This window comes from Oryx dammah, unplaced genomic scaffold, assembly GCF_014754425.2.
Source record: "Oryx dammah isolate SB20612 unplaced genomic scaffold, SCBI_Odam_1.1 HiC_scaffold_25, whole genome shotgun sequence".
NCBI lineage: Eukaryota > Metazoa > Chordata > Mammalia > Artiodactyla > Bovidae > Oryx > Oryx dammah.
The window spans coordinates 86,081,202-86,101,439 of record NW_024070209.1 but is presented as its reverse complement, the minus strand read 5'-3'; the positions used below and the strand labels follow the sequence as shown (position 1 = coordinate 86,101,439).

General features: G+C 42.5%; 1 protein-coding gene across 1 annotated transcript in view; it reads right to left on the bottom strand.

Annotated features, from left to right (window-relative positions):
• The window catches only part of NOL10 (nucleolar protein 10), a 94,877-nt gene that overhangs the window by 44,661 nt on the left and 29,978 nt on the right, over nt 1-20,238 (bottom strand). Inside the window, exon 13 of the mRNA XM_040224932.1 lies at nt 19,412-19,464. Within this exon, the coding sequence (XP_040080866.1) occupies nt 19,412-19,464 (53 nt within the window). The remainder of the gene's footprint in view (nt 1-19,411; nt 19,465-20,238) is intronic.

Below are 20,238 nucleotides of genomic sequence, written 5' to 3'. Positions count from 1 at the left end.
TCAAGTTCACACCCAGAGTCTACAGCTCCAAAGACTCCAAGCAACGTTAAAATCCTCTGCTTCCAGTCTTTTCCGGTCCCAATTTCCTAACTATGCTAAAAATGCTCAACCTTGATGGCTATGTCTGCACATAAGAATACATGCAACAGCCCCATGGGTGCTAAAGGCACTCGGCCAATTTAATCATTTGAGAATGTATTTATCTTTTTGATCACACACCTGGTAACACCCACTCCAAGATCTTGTTTTGTCATTTTATTCCTGCCAGGAGTTACACAGATGGTTTAGTGTGCTATCCTGGTTACCACATCAGCAGTTTCCTGGTTCTATCCTACTTCCTTACAGGCAAAGGAATTTATTAAAAAATTTTCAGCATATTCGGATGCCTTCTAATTCTAAAGTCCATGTAAAATCTAAGGGTATCCTGAAGAAACCTGGCAGAGACATAGGAAGAGTAAAATGTTTTAAAATTAAGGTTACACTCCTCAACACTGCTATTTTTTTTAGGGGGGGAGTCCAAAAAATATTTTGCCCCAACATTCAGCAGTTAATATTTATCTACAAGGTACCATGTGGAACTAGGAAACCCTGAAGAATGCACTTTAAATTCAAGCAAAAGAAGATTTTCCATATATTCCCAAAGAAAGCCAAAGTAGAGCATTATATTGACAGAGCAAAAGAGGGTAAAAGAACCCAAGTTCAAGTCATAATTGAATAAAATGTAATCAACTATAGTGCACTTAAGTAATTTTCTACAACCCAGGTGAAAAGTCTACTTCAGATTCTAAATATGCACGTTTCCCACTATGGTAACAGACAGGATTCCTACACACAATATAACGGCCCTACTAGGATATAGAGGCTTCCCTGGGGGCTCAGACGGTAAAGTGTCTGCCTACAACGTGGGAGACCTGGGTTCGATCCCTGGGTCGGGAAGATCCTCTCGAGAAGGAAATGGTGCCCACTCCAGTACTCTTGCCTGGAAAGTCCCATGGACGGAAGAGCCTGGTAGGCTACAGTCTATGGGGTTGCAAAGAGTCGGACACGACTGAGCAACTTCACTTTCTTTCTTCTCTCACTAGGATATACGGTATGTGTGTGTATGTACAAGGTTGTGGGAAGGATGTAGTATGTATGTTATATTAATCTTTTCTTAGTGAAGTCTTAGGATAGATTTCAAAAACTTGACATAAATCTAATGATTTTCAAAAAGAGAAGCGCTTTACAAGGAAAAGCATACACATAATGACATCTTCAAACTCAGAATGAAAGGAAAGCTATGTTGTTTGGTGGGGGGAGTGATGAAAGGGAAGAGATCACCTCCTGTAGAACCAAAAACTGGACTCCAAATATCAGACTCCATGGCAACCAAGGCAAAAAATGATGTATATAATAAGGTAGAGGGCCACTATTTACTTGATAAAAGAAGCATACTGATATGTCTGGAAAGAAAAGCTCTCTTTTAGAACTAAACTTGAGAAGCATTTCATAGATCTCTCTCTAAGGAACTCTAACTGGACAGTATTTCTTTAAAACACGTTTACAAAAGAAACTTCATATGACTGTTAAACATCAAAGAAGCATTAAACTGTAATTTATGAAGGTCCAAGTAACCTGATCCAAGCAAACAGCTTGATGACCTAACTTGACTCTGTGTTGTCCAATACAGTAGCCACTAGCTACATGTGGCTACTTAGACATAACTAAGATGGAATAAAATGTAAAATTCAGTTCCTTAGGCACTGCAGAGTACATCATGAGAAACGCTGGGCTGAATGAAGCACAAGCTGGAATCAAGATTGCTGGGAGAAATATCAATAACCTCAGATATGCAGATGACACCACCCTTATGGCAGAAAGTGAAGAGGAACTAAAAAGCCTTTTGATGAAAGTGAAAGAGGAGAGTGAAAAAGCTGGCTTAAAGCTCAACATTCAGAAAACTAATATCATGGCATCTGGTCCCATCATTTCATGGGAAATAGATGGGGAAACACTGAAAACAGTGTCAGACTTTATTTTTGGGGGCTCCAAAATCACTGCAGATGGTGATTGCAGCCACGAAATTAAAAGACGCTTACTCCTTGGAAGAAAAGTTATGACCAACCTAGATAGCATACTCAAAACCAGAGACATTACTTTGCCGACTAAGGTCCATCTAGTCAAGGCTATGGTTTTTCCAGTGGTCATGTATGGATGTGAGAGTTGGACTGTGAAGAAAGCTGAGCGCCAACGAATTGATGCTTTTGAACTGTGGTGTTGGAGAAGACTCTTGAGAGTCCCTTGAACTGCAAGAGATCCAACCAGTCCATTCTGAAGGAGATCAACCCTGGGATTTCTTTGGCAGGAATGATGCTAAAGCTGAAACTCCAGTACTTTGGCCACCTCATGTGAAGAGCTGACTCACTGGAAAAGACTCTGATGCTGGGAGGGATTGGGGGCAGGAGGAGAAGGGGACGACAGAGGATGAGATGGCTGGATGACATCACTGACTCGATGGACTTGAGTTTGGGTGAACTCTGGGAGTTGGTGATGGACGGGGAGGCCTGGCGTGCTGCGATTCATGGGGTAGCAAAGAGTTGGACACGACTGAGCAACTGAACTGAACTGAACTGAACTGAGGCACACTGAGTGCATTTCAAATGCTCAATAATCACACATGGCTATTTGCTGCCATGTTGGACAGAGCACATCTTGGAACGTTTCCATTAGAGAAAGTTTTCTGAACAGCACTGGTTTAGAGAACTCAAAGAAATGAGTGGTGAATACCCATTAATAGGAAACTAGGCAAATAAATGACATAGCTATATAACGAAATATTGTGGAACTATTAAAAAGAATGGGTTTATTTTACATTTATCTGATCTGATCAGAATAATATTGATACACCATTACATGACAAAAATCTCTCTCAGAACAGTATGCATCATGAGATCCCAATTCTGCAAAATCACACACTAGTGTGTGGGTAGGGTTTGCAGGGTAGGCATGGAGGGAAACAGAATGTACACCATCTTGTTAACAACACTAGTGGGAGTGGCAGTTATGAAGGAGTTCTTTGGTTTATACATTTCATTTTTTTTAATAGAGCATTTTTCCTAAAGTAAAACAATGTTCCCAAAGGGAGAGAGGCACACATACAGATGGAGTTACCAACTGATCAACAAGCCATAAAACATCAAACTGAAACATCAATGGTTTCAGATGATCTTTACGAAGAAGCAGGGGTCCAGCCTATAATTCAGGATCAAGGCCCTTAGTGAACTTAGTATATTTGTGATACTGACTGAGAAGAGACCTTTACGAAAGACAAAAGCTCTTTTTTTCTCTCCAGAAAATTTAAAAACTTAACTCACTCACAACTTTCATTTTGAGAAATATCAACAATCCCAGAAATGCAGATGATACCACTCTAATGGCAGAAACCAAAGGAGTACTAAAAAGAGGCTTCTTGATGAAGGTCAAAAGGGAGAGTGAAAAAGCTGGGTTAAAACTCAATATTCAAAAAACTAAGATCATGGCATCCGGTCCCATCACTTCATGGCTAATAGATGGGGAAACAATGGAAACAGTGGCAATTTTTATTTTCTTGGACTCTAAAATCACTATCGACAGTGACAGCAGCCATGAAATTAAAAGATACTTGCTCCTTGGAAGGAAAGCTATGACAAGCCTAGCCAGTGTATTAAAAAGCAGAGATATCACTTTGCTGACAAAGATCCGTACAGTCAAAGCTATGGTTTTTCTAGTAGTCATGTACGGATGTTGTTGGAAGATTAAGGAGGCTGAGTGCCATAGAATTGATGCTTTCAAACTGTAGTGCTGGAGAAGACTCTTGACAGTCCCTTGAACTTCAAGAAGATCCAACCAGTCAATCCTAAAGCTATGGTTTTTCCAGGAGCCATGAACAGACGTGAGAGTTAGACCATAAAGAAGGCTGTGTCTAAGAATTGATGCTTTTTAACTGCGGTGCTGGAGAATACTCTCGAGAGTCCCTTGGACTGCAAGGACATCAAACCAGTCAATCCTAAAGGAAATCAACCCTGAATATTCATTGGAAAGACTGATGCTGATGCTCCAATACTTTGGCCACTTGATGCAAAGAACTAACTCATTGAAAAAGACCTTGATACTGGGAAAGATTGAGGGCAGGAAAAGAAGGGGGTGACAGAGGATGAGATGGCTGGACGGCATCACCGACACAAAGGACATGAATCTGAGCAAACTGCAGGTGACGGTGAAAGAGAGGGAAGCCTAGCATGCTGCAGTTCATGAGGTTGCAAAAAGTCAGACATGACTTAGCTACTGAACAACCACCTAATGATCACCAAGCCCTAAGGATGTATTACCTCCTTATTGTCTCCTCTGTGTCTTCCTTCATCACTCATTGCCAGTATCTCAGAGGGAGCTCACAGAACTTTTCCTGATCAATTACAATCCTAACTCCTGCTTCCCTGGTGGCTCAGATGGTAAAGAATCTGCCTGCAATCCAGGAGACCTGGGTTGGATCCCTGGGTCAGGAAGATCCCCTGGAGGGCTGCAGTCCATGGGGGTCAAAAAGAGTTGGACAGGACTGAGCAACTAACAGGCACAACCCCTGCTTCAAAGTCACCCCTTCCTACAGGCAGAATAATCTTATCCCCATATCTGATCTCACACCTCTGAATAAAACCCATCAAAAGCATGCCACACCACTTTAAACCAAAACCAAAAACAGTGTACAAAAGGTTTAGATATAGGCCTTTTTATCTCTCCAGTTTTACTTATCTCTTGCCCCTCCCTATCCCTGGAAAACCTAAGCCCCTTCCCAGTGCACTGAACAGATCTGAGGCTCTAATTTCAATCCCTGTGTGCAGAAAGCTCTCTCTTTCTACCTCTTCACTGGTTAATTCCTACACATCCTTCAAGATTCAGTACAGGGACTTCCCTGGTGGTCCAGTGGTTAAGAATCTGCTGTGCAATGCAGGGAAGTCATAGGATCTTGGCTCCCCAACCAAAGAATGAAGCTGGGCCCTTGGCAGTGAAAGCATGGAGTCCTAACCACTGGACCACCAGGGAATTCCCTCCATTTAGTAATTGTGGCCACGTGATGCGAAGAGCCTACTCACTGGAAAAGACCCTGCTGCTGGGAAAGACTGAAGCAGGAGAAGAGGGTGGCAGAGGATGAGATGATTGGATGGCATCACTGATTCATGCACATGAGTTTGAGCAAACTCCGGAAGATAATGAAAGACAGGGAAGCCTGGTGTGCTGCAGCCCATGAGGTTGCAAAGACACGACTGAGTGACTGAACAGCAACAACAACAATTTTCACAACTACCTTCTAGAGCAATTTAAACTGCTAATAACACAAGTCAATCCCACAATCATCACCCAAAAGGGCATGGGGAAAAGCAGATGACACTGAAGCAAGGAGATGGATAGACGGAGGCTCATTATATCCATCTTTACTCTTATGCATATTTGAGATATTTACATAATAAAATTTTTTAAATGAAGTGTCAAATACGCATTCCTTCAAATCAGCACGTGTTCAGTGAGAGCCCACGAAGTATTGGACATGGTTCTAGTCACCAGGGATACAGCAGAAAGTAAAACACACAAAAGTCATGCCCCAAGCGTGCTGACATCCAGGCACGTGTGCACTAGAAGACAAACTTGCCTGGAATTTGAGAGGACACCATATTAAAGTAAAAGAAAGTCCAAGTCTTAGAACTTTCTTTTTGTTTTCTGAATTAGCCTGGCCTTTTAAAAGAACGTAATCCAAATTTCTTACCTATTTGTATAACTTGTCTATTTTTAAGTTTAAAAAAGAAAAAAACAAAACAAAACACAACTCCACAGTAGGTAATAGGCATATTAGTCAAAGAAAATGCCAGAGGATTCAGACTATCAGGCAAACTCAGAAACTAAACACTGACCCCTGGCTGTAAGCACTACCTCCTACCACCACCCTCTAGGCGACCATACCAACAGGCCCCTGGAGTACCAGAGTGATTCCCATCTCTCTTCTGCCCGAAACAAGAATGGTAAAGAGATGAACCTGGTGAGCACCAAGACAGAAGGAATCACCAGAGCTGGAAAGACGTGATCTTTGGTCGATATTTGATTCAAAACTAAAAACCAGCATCTGAATAGGAAGCTTTCAAGCAAACAGGCATGCCAGATGTGCAACCGTTTTAGCAAAAACAAGTATCATCTAAAAACATATTAACAGAATAAAGTTAATGTTATACGTGCGTCAAATATTTCCATATGGAAATTACGTTCATTTTTACCTTGCCGGAACTGAAATTAACTTTTGAAAATGTGACAGGATGTTCAGAAAATTACTTCCTGAGTGTTACACATTAATGCTCTCTGTGCGTCTGCTATTCTGGTGACCCAATAAAATGTGATGGGAAATGGAGAGGATTTCCTTTGTTGAGAAAAATGCCAAAGATACTGTTACTGCCTGAAAGTGTTTAGATTAAAATAGGAAGTCCACATTTCCCCCTTGTAACGACACAAACAACTTGTTTGTATTAGAACAGAATGCTTTATTAGCCACCTGACACTCATGCCTTACTTCCTATTTCACAATTCTGAACATATAACTGAAAGATTACAAATAGAACACGACACCTTATAAAGCAATTTCATGCGTAAGAGAAAACTCAGTTATAAGAGATCTGCTGTGAGGTTGGGTAAGTTAGAAAATAAGCTCACTCTGCTTTTCAGCCCTCTCTTTTTCTGTTAATTAGAAAAAGTAATGAAAATACATGGAGCTTGTAATTAACTGCCACTAGCCTGCTGTTTTGCCTATAAGTGCCTCAAGTATTTTTCTCCATAAAGTTAGGTCTATCACCTTCCATAAGATGTCTTATTATCCCGCAGATCTTTCCTATGGGATTGGCTTTATCTTTTAAATCCTTTCTTTAGAGAACAAAATTAAATGTATGTTCCATCTACATTATCATGAATCAAGACATCTAAAAAATACCCATCTCTGAACTCAGAGTTGAACTCAATTTAAAATGAATCAGGTTTTTCATTCATATTTGTCTTCTCTTTTCTTTTCCACTGCTTCCTGTATTCTGATAGCTCTTCCCACACACTCAATAATGAAAATTTTCTTCCTTAGTCTAATGTGTCATCATTTTCTTTACCTCCCATGGGGTGCCTTTCTTTTAGGAACTTATTCTTTTCCTAAATCCTATAAACATTCCTTCTCTAGATGGTGCCTGATAACACAATTCCTTTTTTTTTTTTTTTTGGATAACACAATTCCTGAACTCTTTTTCTGAGCTTTCTCTAATCCTCTATCTGTGAAATACTTCTCAATGAACAAGCATATTAACAACCCCAAGATCAGCCCTTCACTGTATCTCCTGTCCTTCCCCCGCCCTACTCACATGTGGAATCACTGCCAACATCCTGCTCAATTTATTCCTTTGACTTAGAACTGAACAAAACCCCCGAACCCTTTTTCATAGATACCATTGCAAAGCCCTAACTCACTCATTCTGAACTTGCTAACTATATTTAAAATTTCTTTCTCTTTCTTCTACTCTGACCACTGTATTTAATACTTCTGAGCTGTAATTTCATTGGTTTAACTTCTTACATAGAGACCAGGTTCTACAGTCAAGCAGCTAAGATTAACAAGATGGTGCAAAAGAATCTGCCTGCCAATGGAGAAGACCCAAGAGACTCAGCTTTGATTCCTGGATCAGGAAGATTCCCTGGAGGAAACGGCAACCTACTCCAGACTTGACTGGCGGGCTACAGTCCACGGGGTCACAAAGAGTTGGACACAACTGAGCAGAGCACAGAACAGCAGCAATTAAAGTCAAACCTGAAAATCCTTTGGGCTGCCCTTCAGTAAGTCTAAAAGAGCACGGGTGCCTCGGGTGTCGACCAACATCAGATACAGTGGGCAACCTGCAGCCAGGGGCCTTGTCACCAAAAATTCTTATCTTAAATTACCAGAATCATCCTCAGTATGGCAATGCTATGAGAGGTACTGGGAACAAATATCTTTTGAAGAAAACACTCAAGCAGTTCCTTTCAAATTGCATGCCTCATCTCAACCACATAACAGAAGAGTTTATAATAACATGGGAAAACAGGAAGTGAGAAAAAAGCAAGATATTAGATCATATCAATTAAAAACAATGGAAAAAATAGAGCAAAATGGTAAAATGTGTTTGCCCTTCCCTGACAGCTCAGTTGGCAAAGAATCCGCCTGCAATGCAGGAGATCCCAGTTCAATTCCTGGGTCAGGAAGATTCGCTGGAGAAGGGATAGGCTACCCACGCCAGTATTCTTGGGCTTCCCTTGTGACTCAGCTGGTAAAGAATCCACCTGCAATGTGGGAGACCTGGGTTCAATCCCTGGGTTGGGAAGATCCCCTGGAGAAGGGAAAGGCTACCCACTCCAGTATTCTGGCCTGGAGAATTCCATGAACTATGTAGTCATGGGGTCGCAAAGAGCTGGACACAACTGAGCGACTTTCACTTTCACTTTGGTTAATGGAAGAGTGAGTTTTCTACTTGTCTTTATTGGCCATTTTCTATAGTGTGCTTTTGATAACAGAATGTGGGAAATGGACTTCAGCTTTAAAACTGATTTTTAATTTAAGCAACCAGATTTCATTACTGCTTTCTGTTTCAATCAGTTCAGTTCAGTCGCTCAGTTGTGTCTGACTCTTTGTGACCCCATGAACTGCAGCACGCCAGGCCTCCCTGTCCATCACCAACTCCCGGAGTTCACTCAAACTCACATCCATCGAGTTGGTGATGCCATCCAGCCAATAACTAACAGCAAAACCAATGGCATTCAGTAGTACTCTCTCAACCTCTAGTTTACATGACCTGTAACAGACTGAACAGTATCAAATCATATTTCTCACGTCACTTTCTTCACTCACACCTGTGATTTTGTCACAACCTTTTCAGTGTATCTTTATTTTGTTAAATATCACATTCTTCCTAGCTACATAAAAGCCCACATTCATATAATGGTAAATATAAATACTCTTTGCCACTGGACCCATCAAATTTTACTCAATGCAGAAACGTACAACAGCAATAATCAGGTGAACATCTGTCAGGCAGCAAGCACCATGATAAATGACTAAGTGTCTACTGCACACAGCTGTCTCACAAAATCATTCTTCCTTTGTAGCTCAAGAAACGGAGGCTTAGTCAGGATAAGTAACTTGTTCAAGGTCACCAAATTTGTAAGTGGCAATCCAGGAATTCAAACTCAGGTAAGATGAATTTTAAAATTCCTTCCATAACCAACTCGGAATGATGAAATGCCTTCACAATGGAACCAGCTTGTCATTTGACCTTGAACAAATAACTCAATTTCTCAGCTATCAATGAAGGGGGTGGACTAGATGACCTCAAAGCTCCTGACCTGCTCTAGTGTTCTGTGCTTCAAAAGCTTCCCCCGTTCCTTTGCAGCCTGTGGCGAAACCCTTTATTGTGGAAAACATTTCAGCATTTATCTGTCCAATTCATGCTGTCTTGTCTGTCCTCTGATGCTAGAAAGTTCCCCAGATACATCTGGTACTGACTCCTTAAACCAAGAAAATATGCTGCAACTGGCACTAGAAAATTGGAATTTCTCAATTTAAAAAAAAAAGAAGAAAACAGGAACTTCGAACAAAACTACTTCTGTCACTATCTCTAATATCTCTCTGCTTAAATGAGTAACTGAAAGGAAAATGTGATCCATCACTTTTAGGATTCCATGTGAGCACTAACATATTCAGGGCCATTTCAGAGTATACTAGTGGGTCAAAGAGATCTAGGGAATCTCTGGTATCAGATTAGTAAACATAAGAGCCGTCAGTCTTGGCTTTGAATCGAACTGGATCAATGATCCATATTAGAAGCCAAATCTTAGAAAGCAGCAGGCACAGCACTTCCAGTAGCTCCAGCTAAAAGCACAGGAAGAAAAATGATGCATTTCCAATCATTATAATGCATAAGCCCATCCTATCCTAGATGCAAAGCCAACACTCCCACACATTTCAAAAAAAGGTACAACAAAAGCTCAACGTCCTTACTTTCATATTCTCCTTCTATATTTTTTTAGGAAAGAGTTTATCTCACAACAGCACCAGTAATACATCTTCTGGATGAGGCATTACTTTTAGAAATCTGTCAGCCTTCACAAACATAATGCTTGAAAGTGAAAGTGAAGTCACTCAGTCATGTCTGACTCTTTGCAACCCCATGGACTGTGGGCTACCAGGTTCCTCCGTCCATGGGATTTTCCAGGCAAGAATACTGGAGTGGGTTGCCATTTCCTTCTCCAGGAGATCTCTGCGGCCCAGGGATTGAATCCAGGTCTCCTGCATTGCAGGCAGACGCTTTACCATCTGAGCTACCAGGGAAGTTCAGAAATGCATAAGGACTGCATGACCCTAAGATTCTGTGACCATTCTGATTAGAACATACTGTCAGAGCAAAGGAACTGATCCTTATCCTGCTGTATAAAAATTACAGTCTAGCACTTATGAGTCATGTTCTTAACTTTTAAACTTCACTAATGGTAGCAGAAAAAGGCAGATGCAAAAAAGCAAAATGGTTGTCTGGGGAGGCTTTACAAATAGCTATGAAAAGAAGAGAGGCGAAAAACAAAGGAGAAAAGGAAAGATATAAGCATCTGAATGCAGAGTTCCAAAGAATAGCAAGAAGAGATAAGAAAGCCTTCTTCAGTGATCAATGCAAAGAAATAAAGGAAAAGAAGAGAATGGGAAAGACTAGAGATCTCTTCAAGAAAATTAGAGATACCAAGGGAACATTTCATGCAAAGATGGGCTCAGTAAAGGACAGAAATGGTAAGGACCTAACAGAAGCAGAAGATATTAAGAAGAGGTGGCAAGAACACACAGAACTGTACAAAAAAGATCTTCACGACCCAGATAATCACGATGGTGTGATTACTCACCTAGAGACAGACATCCTGGAATGTGAAGTCAAGTGGGCGTTAGAAAGCATCACTACAAACAAAGCTAGTGGAGGTGATGGAATTGTAGTTGAGCTATTTCAAATCCTGAAAGATGATGCTGTGAAAATGCTGCACTCAATATGCCAGCAAATTTGGAAAACTCAGCAGTGGCCACAGGACTGGAAAAGGTCAGTTTTCATTCCAATCCCAAAGAAAGGCAATGCCAAAGAATGCTCAAACTACCACACAATTGCACTCATCTCACATGCTAGTAAAGTAATGCTCAAAATTCTCCAAGCTAGGCTTCAGCAATACATGAACCGTGAACTTCCTGATGTTCAAGCTGGTTTTAGAAAAGGCAGAAGAACCAGAGATCAAATTGCCAACATCCGCTGGATCATGGAAAAAGCAAGAGTGTTCCAGAAAAAACATCTATTTCTGCTTTACTGACTATGTCAAAGCCTTTGACTGTGTGGATCACAATAAACTGTGGAGAATTTTGAAAGAGATGGGAATACCAGACCACCTAACCTGCCTCTTGAGAAACCTGTATGCAGGTCAGGAAGCAACAGTTAGAACTGGACATGGAACAACAGACTGGTTCCAAATAGGAAAAGGAGTACGTCAAGGCTATATATTGTCACCCTGCTTATTTAATTTATATGCAGAGTACATCATGAGAAATGCTGGACTGGAAGAAACACAAGCTGGAATCAAGATTGCCAGGAGAAATATCAATAAACTCAGATATGCAGATGACACCACCCTTATGGCAGAAAGTGAAGAGGAACTAACAAGCCTCTTGATGAAAGTGAAAGTGGAGAGTGAAAAAGTTGGCTTAAAGCTCAACATTCAGAAAACTAAGATCATGGCATCCGGTCCCATCACTTCATGGCAAATAGATGGGGAAACAGTGGAAACAGTGTCAGACTTTATTTTGGGGGGCTCCAAAATCACTGCAGATGGTGACTGCAGCCATGAAATTAAAAGACGCTTACTCCTTGGAAGAAAAGTTATGACCAACCTAGATAGCATATTCAAAAGCAGAGACATTACTTTGCCGACTAAGGTCCATCTAGTCAAGGCTATGGTTTTTCCTGTGGTCATGTATGGATGTGAGAGTTGGACAGTGAAGAAGGCTGAGCACCAACGAATTGATGCGTTTGAACTGTGGTGTTGGAGAAGACTCTTGAGAGTCTCCTGGACTGCAAGGAGATCCAACCAGTCCATTCTGAAGGAGATCAACCCTGGGATTTCTTTGGAAGGAATGATGCTAAAGCTGAAACTCCAGTACTTTGGCCACCTCATGTGAAGAGTTGACTCATTGGAAAAGACTCTGATGCTGGGAGGGATTGGGGGCAGGAGAAGGGTACGACAGAGGATGAGATCGCTGGATGGCATCACTGACTCCATGGATGTGAGCGTGAGTGAACTCCAGGAGTTGGTGATGGACAGGGAGGCCTGGCGTGCTGCGATTCATGGGGTCGCAAAGAATCGGACACGAGTGACTGAACTGAACTGAAACTCAAATTTGGTATAAGAACAGCTAAAAATCACTGCAAACCAGCCACTGTCAAAACATACGACCATTATCTAAGATTCTTCAAACTACAGTTATCTGATTGTCTCATATATGTTTTATTAATTTTTCAGCACATATTAATCGAATGCCTACAGCATAAAAGGCACTGCTTTAGGTGGTGGGAATGTAATTGGGAAAAAAAAGAAACACTATCTCTGTGTCCATGATTTTTATATCATAATAAAGAAAAATACACATTCATTACATATTTATTCATATAAATATATAAATAAGTAAATAAATATAAGGAAGATTTTGTGCTTCAGTGGAAAGTTATATATAATCAAGAGTAGGGGGTCCACAAACTTTTTCTTAAAGATTTTAGGGCTTGCAGACCACAGTGTCTTTCTATCATAACTACTCAACTCTACCTTTTTGGTCAGAAAGCTGTTGTAGACAACACATAATAAATGAATGGGTGCCCTGTTCCAAGGCAGTGGGCATTTAGTTAGGTGTTTAGTTTTCCAAACTCCTGATCTAAGAGCACGCCTTTCGAGATTACCTGATTCTGATTCCATGGGACACATTTTACAACTCTGTAAACTCTAAGTAACCGACAGCAATGCAAGATTAATTGCTAACAGTCACGTGAAAGAATTCTGTCCTGGACAGACAACCCTCCATACCTTCGGAAAACCAATCTATTCATTTGTACATTCCCAACTCAGTATCACCTTATTCCACGTAAATCTCTATTTTAGACTTCACCTTTGATGACATGTGCCTGATTCCTTTAATAAGTTATTTTTAACATGTTTATTTGAGATCTATGTGAAAGTCATGACTTTCCTTTTCTCTGAAAATTATTCTTAAACAGTTTTTGCCATCTCGACCCAAGACACACAATGGACTCACCTGAAAGTGTCAGGGAGACTCCAGCACCAAGAAGAACGGCCAAGCACAGCTTGTTCCCTTGGTAACAGATGAATCGAAACGAGAGCTGCATGGACTCTGTTTTTCCAACTTTTATTTTCCTCTCTACTAATTCTGCGTTTGGGGCTAATTTACGACCTGTAAGTTATTCCCTGCTGCTGGCAGCGATGGCGAGGGATTCGGTCTTTTGCTCTAACCATTGTCAATCTCTGTAAACGGATGAGTGTTTTCAGAGATCTGTTCTCTGATGGGTGAGAGAAAACGGAGACTCTGGTCTTTTAGCCTTTTCCATTTTGTAGGGTGTTCTAAGTTAATGATAGGAGCTAAGATGTTATGCTGAGCAAAATGATAAGCCCTTGGAAGCTGTCAAGGAGAAGAGTGATAGACTCTGACTGGTTGCTTTTACATTTTATCATCACTATTCTTGGCCATGTTAGGTTGCATGTGGAATTCGCTGACCAGGTGTGGAGCCTGCACCCCCTGCAGTGGAAGCGTGGAGTCTTCACCATCGAACCACCAGGGAAGTCCTATTTTTATATTTTAAATTAACCTGGCTGTTGTATGAAAAACAGAATGCAAGAGAGACAAAGCGAAAGAGGAAGGATCTGGTAAGAGGCCATTAAGGTAACCCAGATGAGTGGCAGAAGCAGAAGTACTGAAAAATGGCTGGATTTGAACCAATACTGGAAAAAGAGTTGATGTGAGGTTTGGATGGACCGGACAAGGACACGCGAAGAGGAAGAGGACGGGCGAGGAAACACAGTTGTGCCTGTGCTCTGGGCCGAGGAACTGAGTAAGCAACGAAGTGAGAAGAGGGGCGGGTGGGGAGCTGGGACCAAGCATTCTGCTGTGGACACGTAACTAGAGGGCACCAATGAGACGTCTAGCGAAGAGGTCTCCACCTCCATGGCCCAGCAGACTAGTGGGTATGTGACTCTGCAGCTCCGAGGGGAAGGAAAGGCTGGAGACAGAAGTTTGGAAGTCTGGAGCACACAGGTGTCCCTACGGAGCCCGGGGGACAGGTGAGCTCCCTGAGGGGAGAACAAAGAGACAAGGACTAAGCCCCAGCACCAAAGGGAGAGCACCGAGGCTCAATCACCGGGCCACGAGAGCAGGAAATGCCACGACAGCAGACTGGCTGGAAGGGCAAACTGGGCGACGGGACGACAACCAGGAGAATGTGGCCTCCAGAAGCCGGCACGGCCTGGCCGAGGGGGCTAAACGCCACCTAAGTGATCTGCAGACGAGATCTATTTTATGGGAGAAAGCACAACTGCCTGCACAATGGACTCTGCACGAAAAGCAGAATCTTCTGTCGGCCAAAGTTCTCTCTGCCGCCTGCCTGTTTCCAGAGACCTTCACCATCTTGCCCCCAAAAGTGTGCTGCTATCATAAGACAAAATAAAAGACCAAGTCCCTAGCCCCAAACTTTAAAACGAGGAAGAGAGTATCTATATAAAAAGGAGACACAAAATACTCTGTAAGTTACTGTCAAATATAATGCTAAACTAAAATAATGTATTTGCCAAACGGACAGCTGATAAAAATATGTCATCATCTTATGAGGTGAAGGTAAGGAGTAACTGCTAGGAAGCACTATGTCCTTGAGCCTTCTGGAAAATCATGCCAAAACATCCCAAGCAGTAATGCCTTCCCTGGTGGCTCAGTGGGTGAAGAATCCTCCTGCAGTGCAGGGACACAGGAGACGTGGGTTCAATCCCTGGGTCATGAAGATCCATCCCCTGGAGAAAGAAATGGTGATCCACTCCAGTTTTCCGGCCTGGAGAATCCCCATGACAGAGGAGTCTGGCGGGCTACAGTCCATGGGGTCACAAAGAGTTGGACACAACTGAGCACTCCCATCCCAAGCAGCAATGCCTCTGGGAGGATGTGTACTTGTGTGTTACAACTAAGTGAAACAAGTGTCCTTGAGAGTTTATGCTTCTTAATATATAGTCATCTCTCTTTGCAAAGAGTTCTGTACATTTCATGCATTATGCTGAATAAGTTTCAGTGTTATTTCTTAAAAAAAAAAAAAAACATAAGCACTGGTGTAAGTAAATATAACTCTTTATGTGTTTAACTCTGCCCTATGTGCAGGTACTCTGGTTCCAAGAGTACTTTCCAAATTTAAAAAATTTAAGTGTTTAAAAAAAAAAATCATACATCCTCAATCAATTGACTTTTATTTTTCTAATTCAAATAGCTTCCTAATAAACAAGTAATTATTCTTTTTCTCAAGTTTACGCATTCACTTGTGTGTGTATGCGTGCTAAGTCGCTTCAGTTGGGTCCAACTCTTTTTGACCCCATGGACTGTAAGCCCTGCAGGCATCTCTGTCCATGGGATTCTTCAGGCAAGAATACTGGAGTGGGTTGCCATGCCTTCCTCCAAGGGATCTCCCCGACCCAGGGATTGAACCTGTGTCTCTTACATCTCCTACACTGGCAGGTGAGGCCTTTACCACTAGTGCCACCTGGGAAGCCCTTACGCATCCATACACATTCTCAAGCATGTCAGTTACCATGTGTCGGTCATGTGTGGTCTCGGAGCTCATTGACCCACGGGGCCTTGGAGCCCAGAAGCATCTCCAACAGGAACAGTACTCGGCACCCTGGCAGGCTTGGGCTGGGTGCCACGGGACTTGGATTCTATCTGGAGTCCATGCAGTTGCCAAAGGTGTTAATTAGGAAGAACTAACCTACGATTAAATTATATTTCAGAGGAACCCAAACTTGAAAAACTGTTTCTGGCATTAGTCCTGAAAGCTGCAGCTGAATTAAGCCCTGGAATTTAAAAAGCAAACAAACAAACAAAAGAACAGATCCTGGTCTCTCAGAGACAGAAAAAGAGAACACTGAGAAAATGGGGAAAGAGCTGGAGAAAACATATTTGGTCATAAAAGACTACCTAGCTATTGGGATAAGTAAGTGGCAGAGACTATATAAATCAGGAAGTGCATTTACTTTAAAAAGATTTCAAGTACTCAAGAAAGATGGTATAGGGTAGATAGGCAAAAATTAACAAGCTGAAAGAACATTAAGCTGTCTTCATTTTCAGCACAGCCTCAAAGCAGGGGGGAGAAAAAAGTTTTCATAACTGGTTTATAAGATGTTAATACAAATCGTTGTCCAAACCGCCTATATTTGGCATGAATTGCATATTCAACACACACTTCTCTGGTTCTACAGGCCTCAAATAAATCTCTGTGAAAAATGTCAGCCTGGTGAGTTTGATAAAATCTTAGCAAAGATGGCAGGCTTTCAGACCCCTGGACTCTTTTGCTCTGGAGTGTCACGGAGAACAGGTGCCAAGTAAAGATAAGTGGCACCATAAACCCTCACGGTGTGCGAGGCAGCAGGGCAGAAAGATAGGTTAAGGAGGAACACTTAGGTACAAGCTGCTGCACAATGTTCAGCTGAGCAAGAACAACTCTGCACTGACCGTCCACATGTGCTCAGCCGCCTGGGAGCAGTCTCTGGGTGGCTTTTTGACTTTGCTTGGTTACATGCGAACTACAGAGTTGAAACTAAGAAGATCTTCTAAGATAAGCTAACACTGATCAAAAAAGCTGTTTCTCACCACCTGGCCAGCAACGGGTCCCCTCTTGTGTGAAGCTCCCAGTGCTTGGAACAAAAAAAACCCAGCCTGAGAAATGGATCCAGACAAGCAGAAGTGAACGGGGGTCTCCTCCAGTTCTAAGTCTATCATCCCCTTTCTCCTCTTGGACTCAAGCAGTCACCTCCGTGTCCACACATTCAGCAGGGAGAAAGCAGCTGTCACCTGTGGTTCTTTCCTCTCCTTTCCTCCCTACATCCAGGCAATGACCAAGCCTATCTTACAACTGTTGTCAACGGTCCCAATTCTGCCTCCACTACCACCATCTTTGCACAAGCTGGTGAAATGGCCTTCCTGCAAAAACAGAACCGCCCCACCCTGCTCCACACCGAGGGGCGTCTAGCCGGAGGCTCCTCATCAACTGAGCAGACTCCCGATCCGGCCTCAAGACTCTACACAGTGCTCGTTCTCCCTCCCACTGGTGGATTCTACACTCTTCTTACAGGAGGAAGGGCTCTTTGACACGAGACACCAAGAACTTGTAGGCAGATGCTGAAGATCAAACCACAGAACGCCCTCCTGAGAGGAAGACAGAGAGAGACCTCTTCCAGGAGAAGCTCAGGGAGGGGCAGGCTGATTTAGTCTGCCTCTCCTGAGGTGCCCAGATGGGCTGACGCTGTGAGAAGACTCAGCGCTGAACTGAGGGAAGGCTCTTCTTGTGACAGACACAAGTCTTTATCGGTGGACGCCTCTGGACATGCTGCCTGGCTATTCAAGGAGGATAACCCCTTGGAATCACTGCCTGCCAGATCAGACTTCTCTGAAACTACCCTAGAACCTCCCAAGCCCCAGTTTCTAAAGGGGAGGTCTGGCAAAGGTAACAGAGGGACCATGTCTCTCCTGCAGATCACCACAGCCTGTTCTTGCTGCTTTTGGATTAGATCTGATCTAATCCATTCTCCTGGTGGCAGCCAGAAGTTAATAATCCTTCAGAAATGCAGGTCTGATCCTATCCCTCTTCCACCTGCACCACCACACCCAGCCCACAGGATCATCTTACCCTGGCTGCAGAGCACCCCTTCAGCCAGAGCTACCCTGTCCCTCAAGGGCAAATGCCCAGCCGTGTGTGTTACCTTCTTCTGGATCTCGGCAGATAATGTTCCCTTTAGTTCCAAGACCCTTCTCCCACTCTGCACCCCACCCTCTTCATCTAGAACACAGAACCAGCCTTCCAGTTGCTCCTCGGAAATCAATTTCTCTGAAGGTTTCTCCAAGTATCTGCCATACTTCCCACTAGTTTCCAGTTCCAGGTTCCTTACTTCAGTTAAGAGTATTCATCACACTGACCGGAAACTGTCTACTTTCTTGTTTTACTTCCTAATAATGAGCTCTTCAAAGAAACAGGTAGTACCCTACCCACTGTTACACTGTCAACCTACAGCACTGGGCCTGACACAGCTGATACAAGCAATAAACAGTTACTGATTGAATGAAGACAAAGATACATAAACTAACAGGAAAACGGAAGCAGTATCTCTTGAGAGGCCGGGGAGAAAAGGAACAAATGACAATTTAGGAAAATGGAAAGCTGCTGTTTGAATGACCTTCATTTCACCATCAATCAAAAGAAACATCCCAAAGTGCTTTCAACAACATATCAGGTTCCTGAAGCCACAGAAAGTCAACATTAACAGAATATCTTTTTTTTTTGGGGGGGGGGGGGGCGCGGGACATACACATGTTTGAGCTATTTCAAAAGAACCATCATAAATATGAGGAATCTTCATAACTGGAGGCTAACGTTGATCACAGAGAGTTTACTCCCCCAAACATCTGATCTTCTACAACCCCCACGCTCTTCTCCACAAATCTCAGAAAAGGAGATGTGTGCTGACCAGAATCGAAGGCCAACTTTGCAGTACAGGCTTTTCTGTTTAGGCATAGGTAGGGATGAACTGAGGGCAGTGTCTGGCATATGTAATGGAAGAATACTTTAAGGAAGGAGGAAAAAAAAAGGGACAAGATAGCAAACTGCATGCCATCACGGATCGTGGCAATCTAAGATGGTTTCTTATACACAGAACCCATTTTTAAAAGACAATGTGATGACTGAAAGAGTCCTAGACTTTTATTTTAGAGGATTAGGTCTCTTGATCACTAATAGCTGGAAGTTTAAGATTCTGAAACATTCTGAAACAAAAAACAAATGTAAATCTGAACAATAAAGACGAATTTCTACTGACGATTTTTAATGGGATGTTAAATAGTTTCCCATAAAAGAATGGTTAAGCATTTATTACTTTATTGGCTCCAGGAAGCACGGTGATTTGACAAATGAGCCACTGTGTCTAATGTAGACAGCCACAGGCCCAAAGTCCCTTGACACAGCCAGTTTAAAAACACAGTGTCTTTCCTTGTTCTTTTTTTACCGTAACTCCTTTTCGTATCACTTACCGGAACGTAATAGATGCCCATCTTGGGGGCTTCATTGGCAGTAAGAAGCATTCCTAAAAATAAACACAATGAAAAAGGTAAACTTAAGGGAAAAGAAAAATACTCTTCCTACTTGCTTTATATTTTGAAATGAGTGAAATGCTCAGAACATGATGAACAGCAGAAGAGCCAGACCAGCAGCCAGGCACCCTCGGAGTCAGATTGTGGGCTGTGGTCCCTGACCCTCCCGGATGGGGCATCTGAAGTATCAGAAAGACCAGCTTCCCCATCTGCAAAACGCTAAGGCTGTATCAGCTAAGTGATTGAGCGGTTCCCACACAGAAGGGCCACCATTTTTAAGGGGGTAAGTTTTAAGCTTCAGACACACCAATAAAAGGTAGCTTTGATGCACTATTATGTATTATGAAAGTTAAGAAAGGTATCTTTCTGTTAATCAGGAATCAAAGAACCAAAGTAAAGCATTTCCCACAAAATGTCATAGCAAAGTAGTTCCTCATGTTTGAATTAAACTTTACACCTTAATAGAAAACAAAATGGCTTAAGAGGAATGCTACGTGTAGCTACACTGGAAAAGACCCAGATAGAATCTGACAGCCTTTACCAAAATGATTCACCCACAGAGTGGTTGATAATTTAGTCCAGGGATCAGCGTTCTCAGAAAGTGAGAATACAGTGAGGGACAGCCTGTGGCATCCAGTGATGGCTCCTCCTAACCCCAGGAGCAACAGTAACGAATCCACGCTTTGGCACAGAACCGGGGCACTCAGCTAGCTCAGCCCTGGGCTCAGGTCTCTGCCACACACGCAACCCACTCCCAACCCCACCCC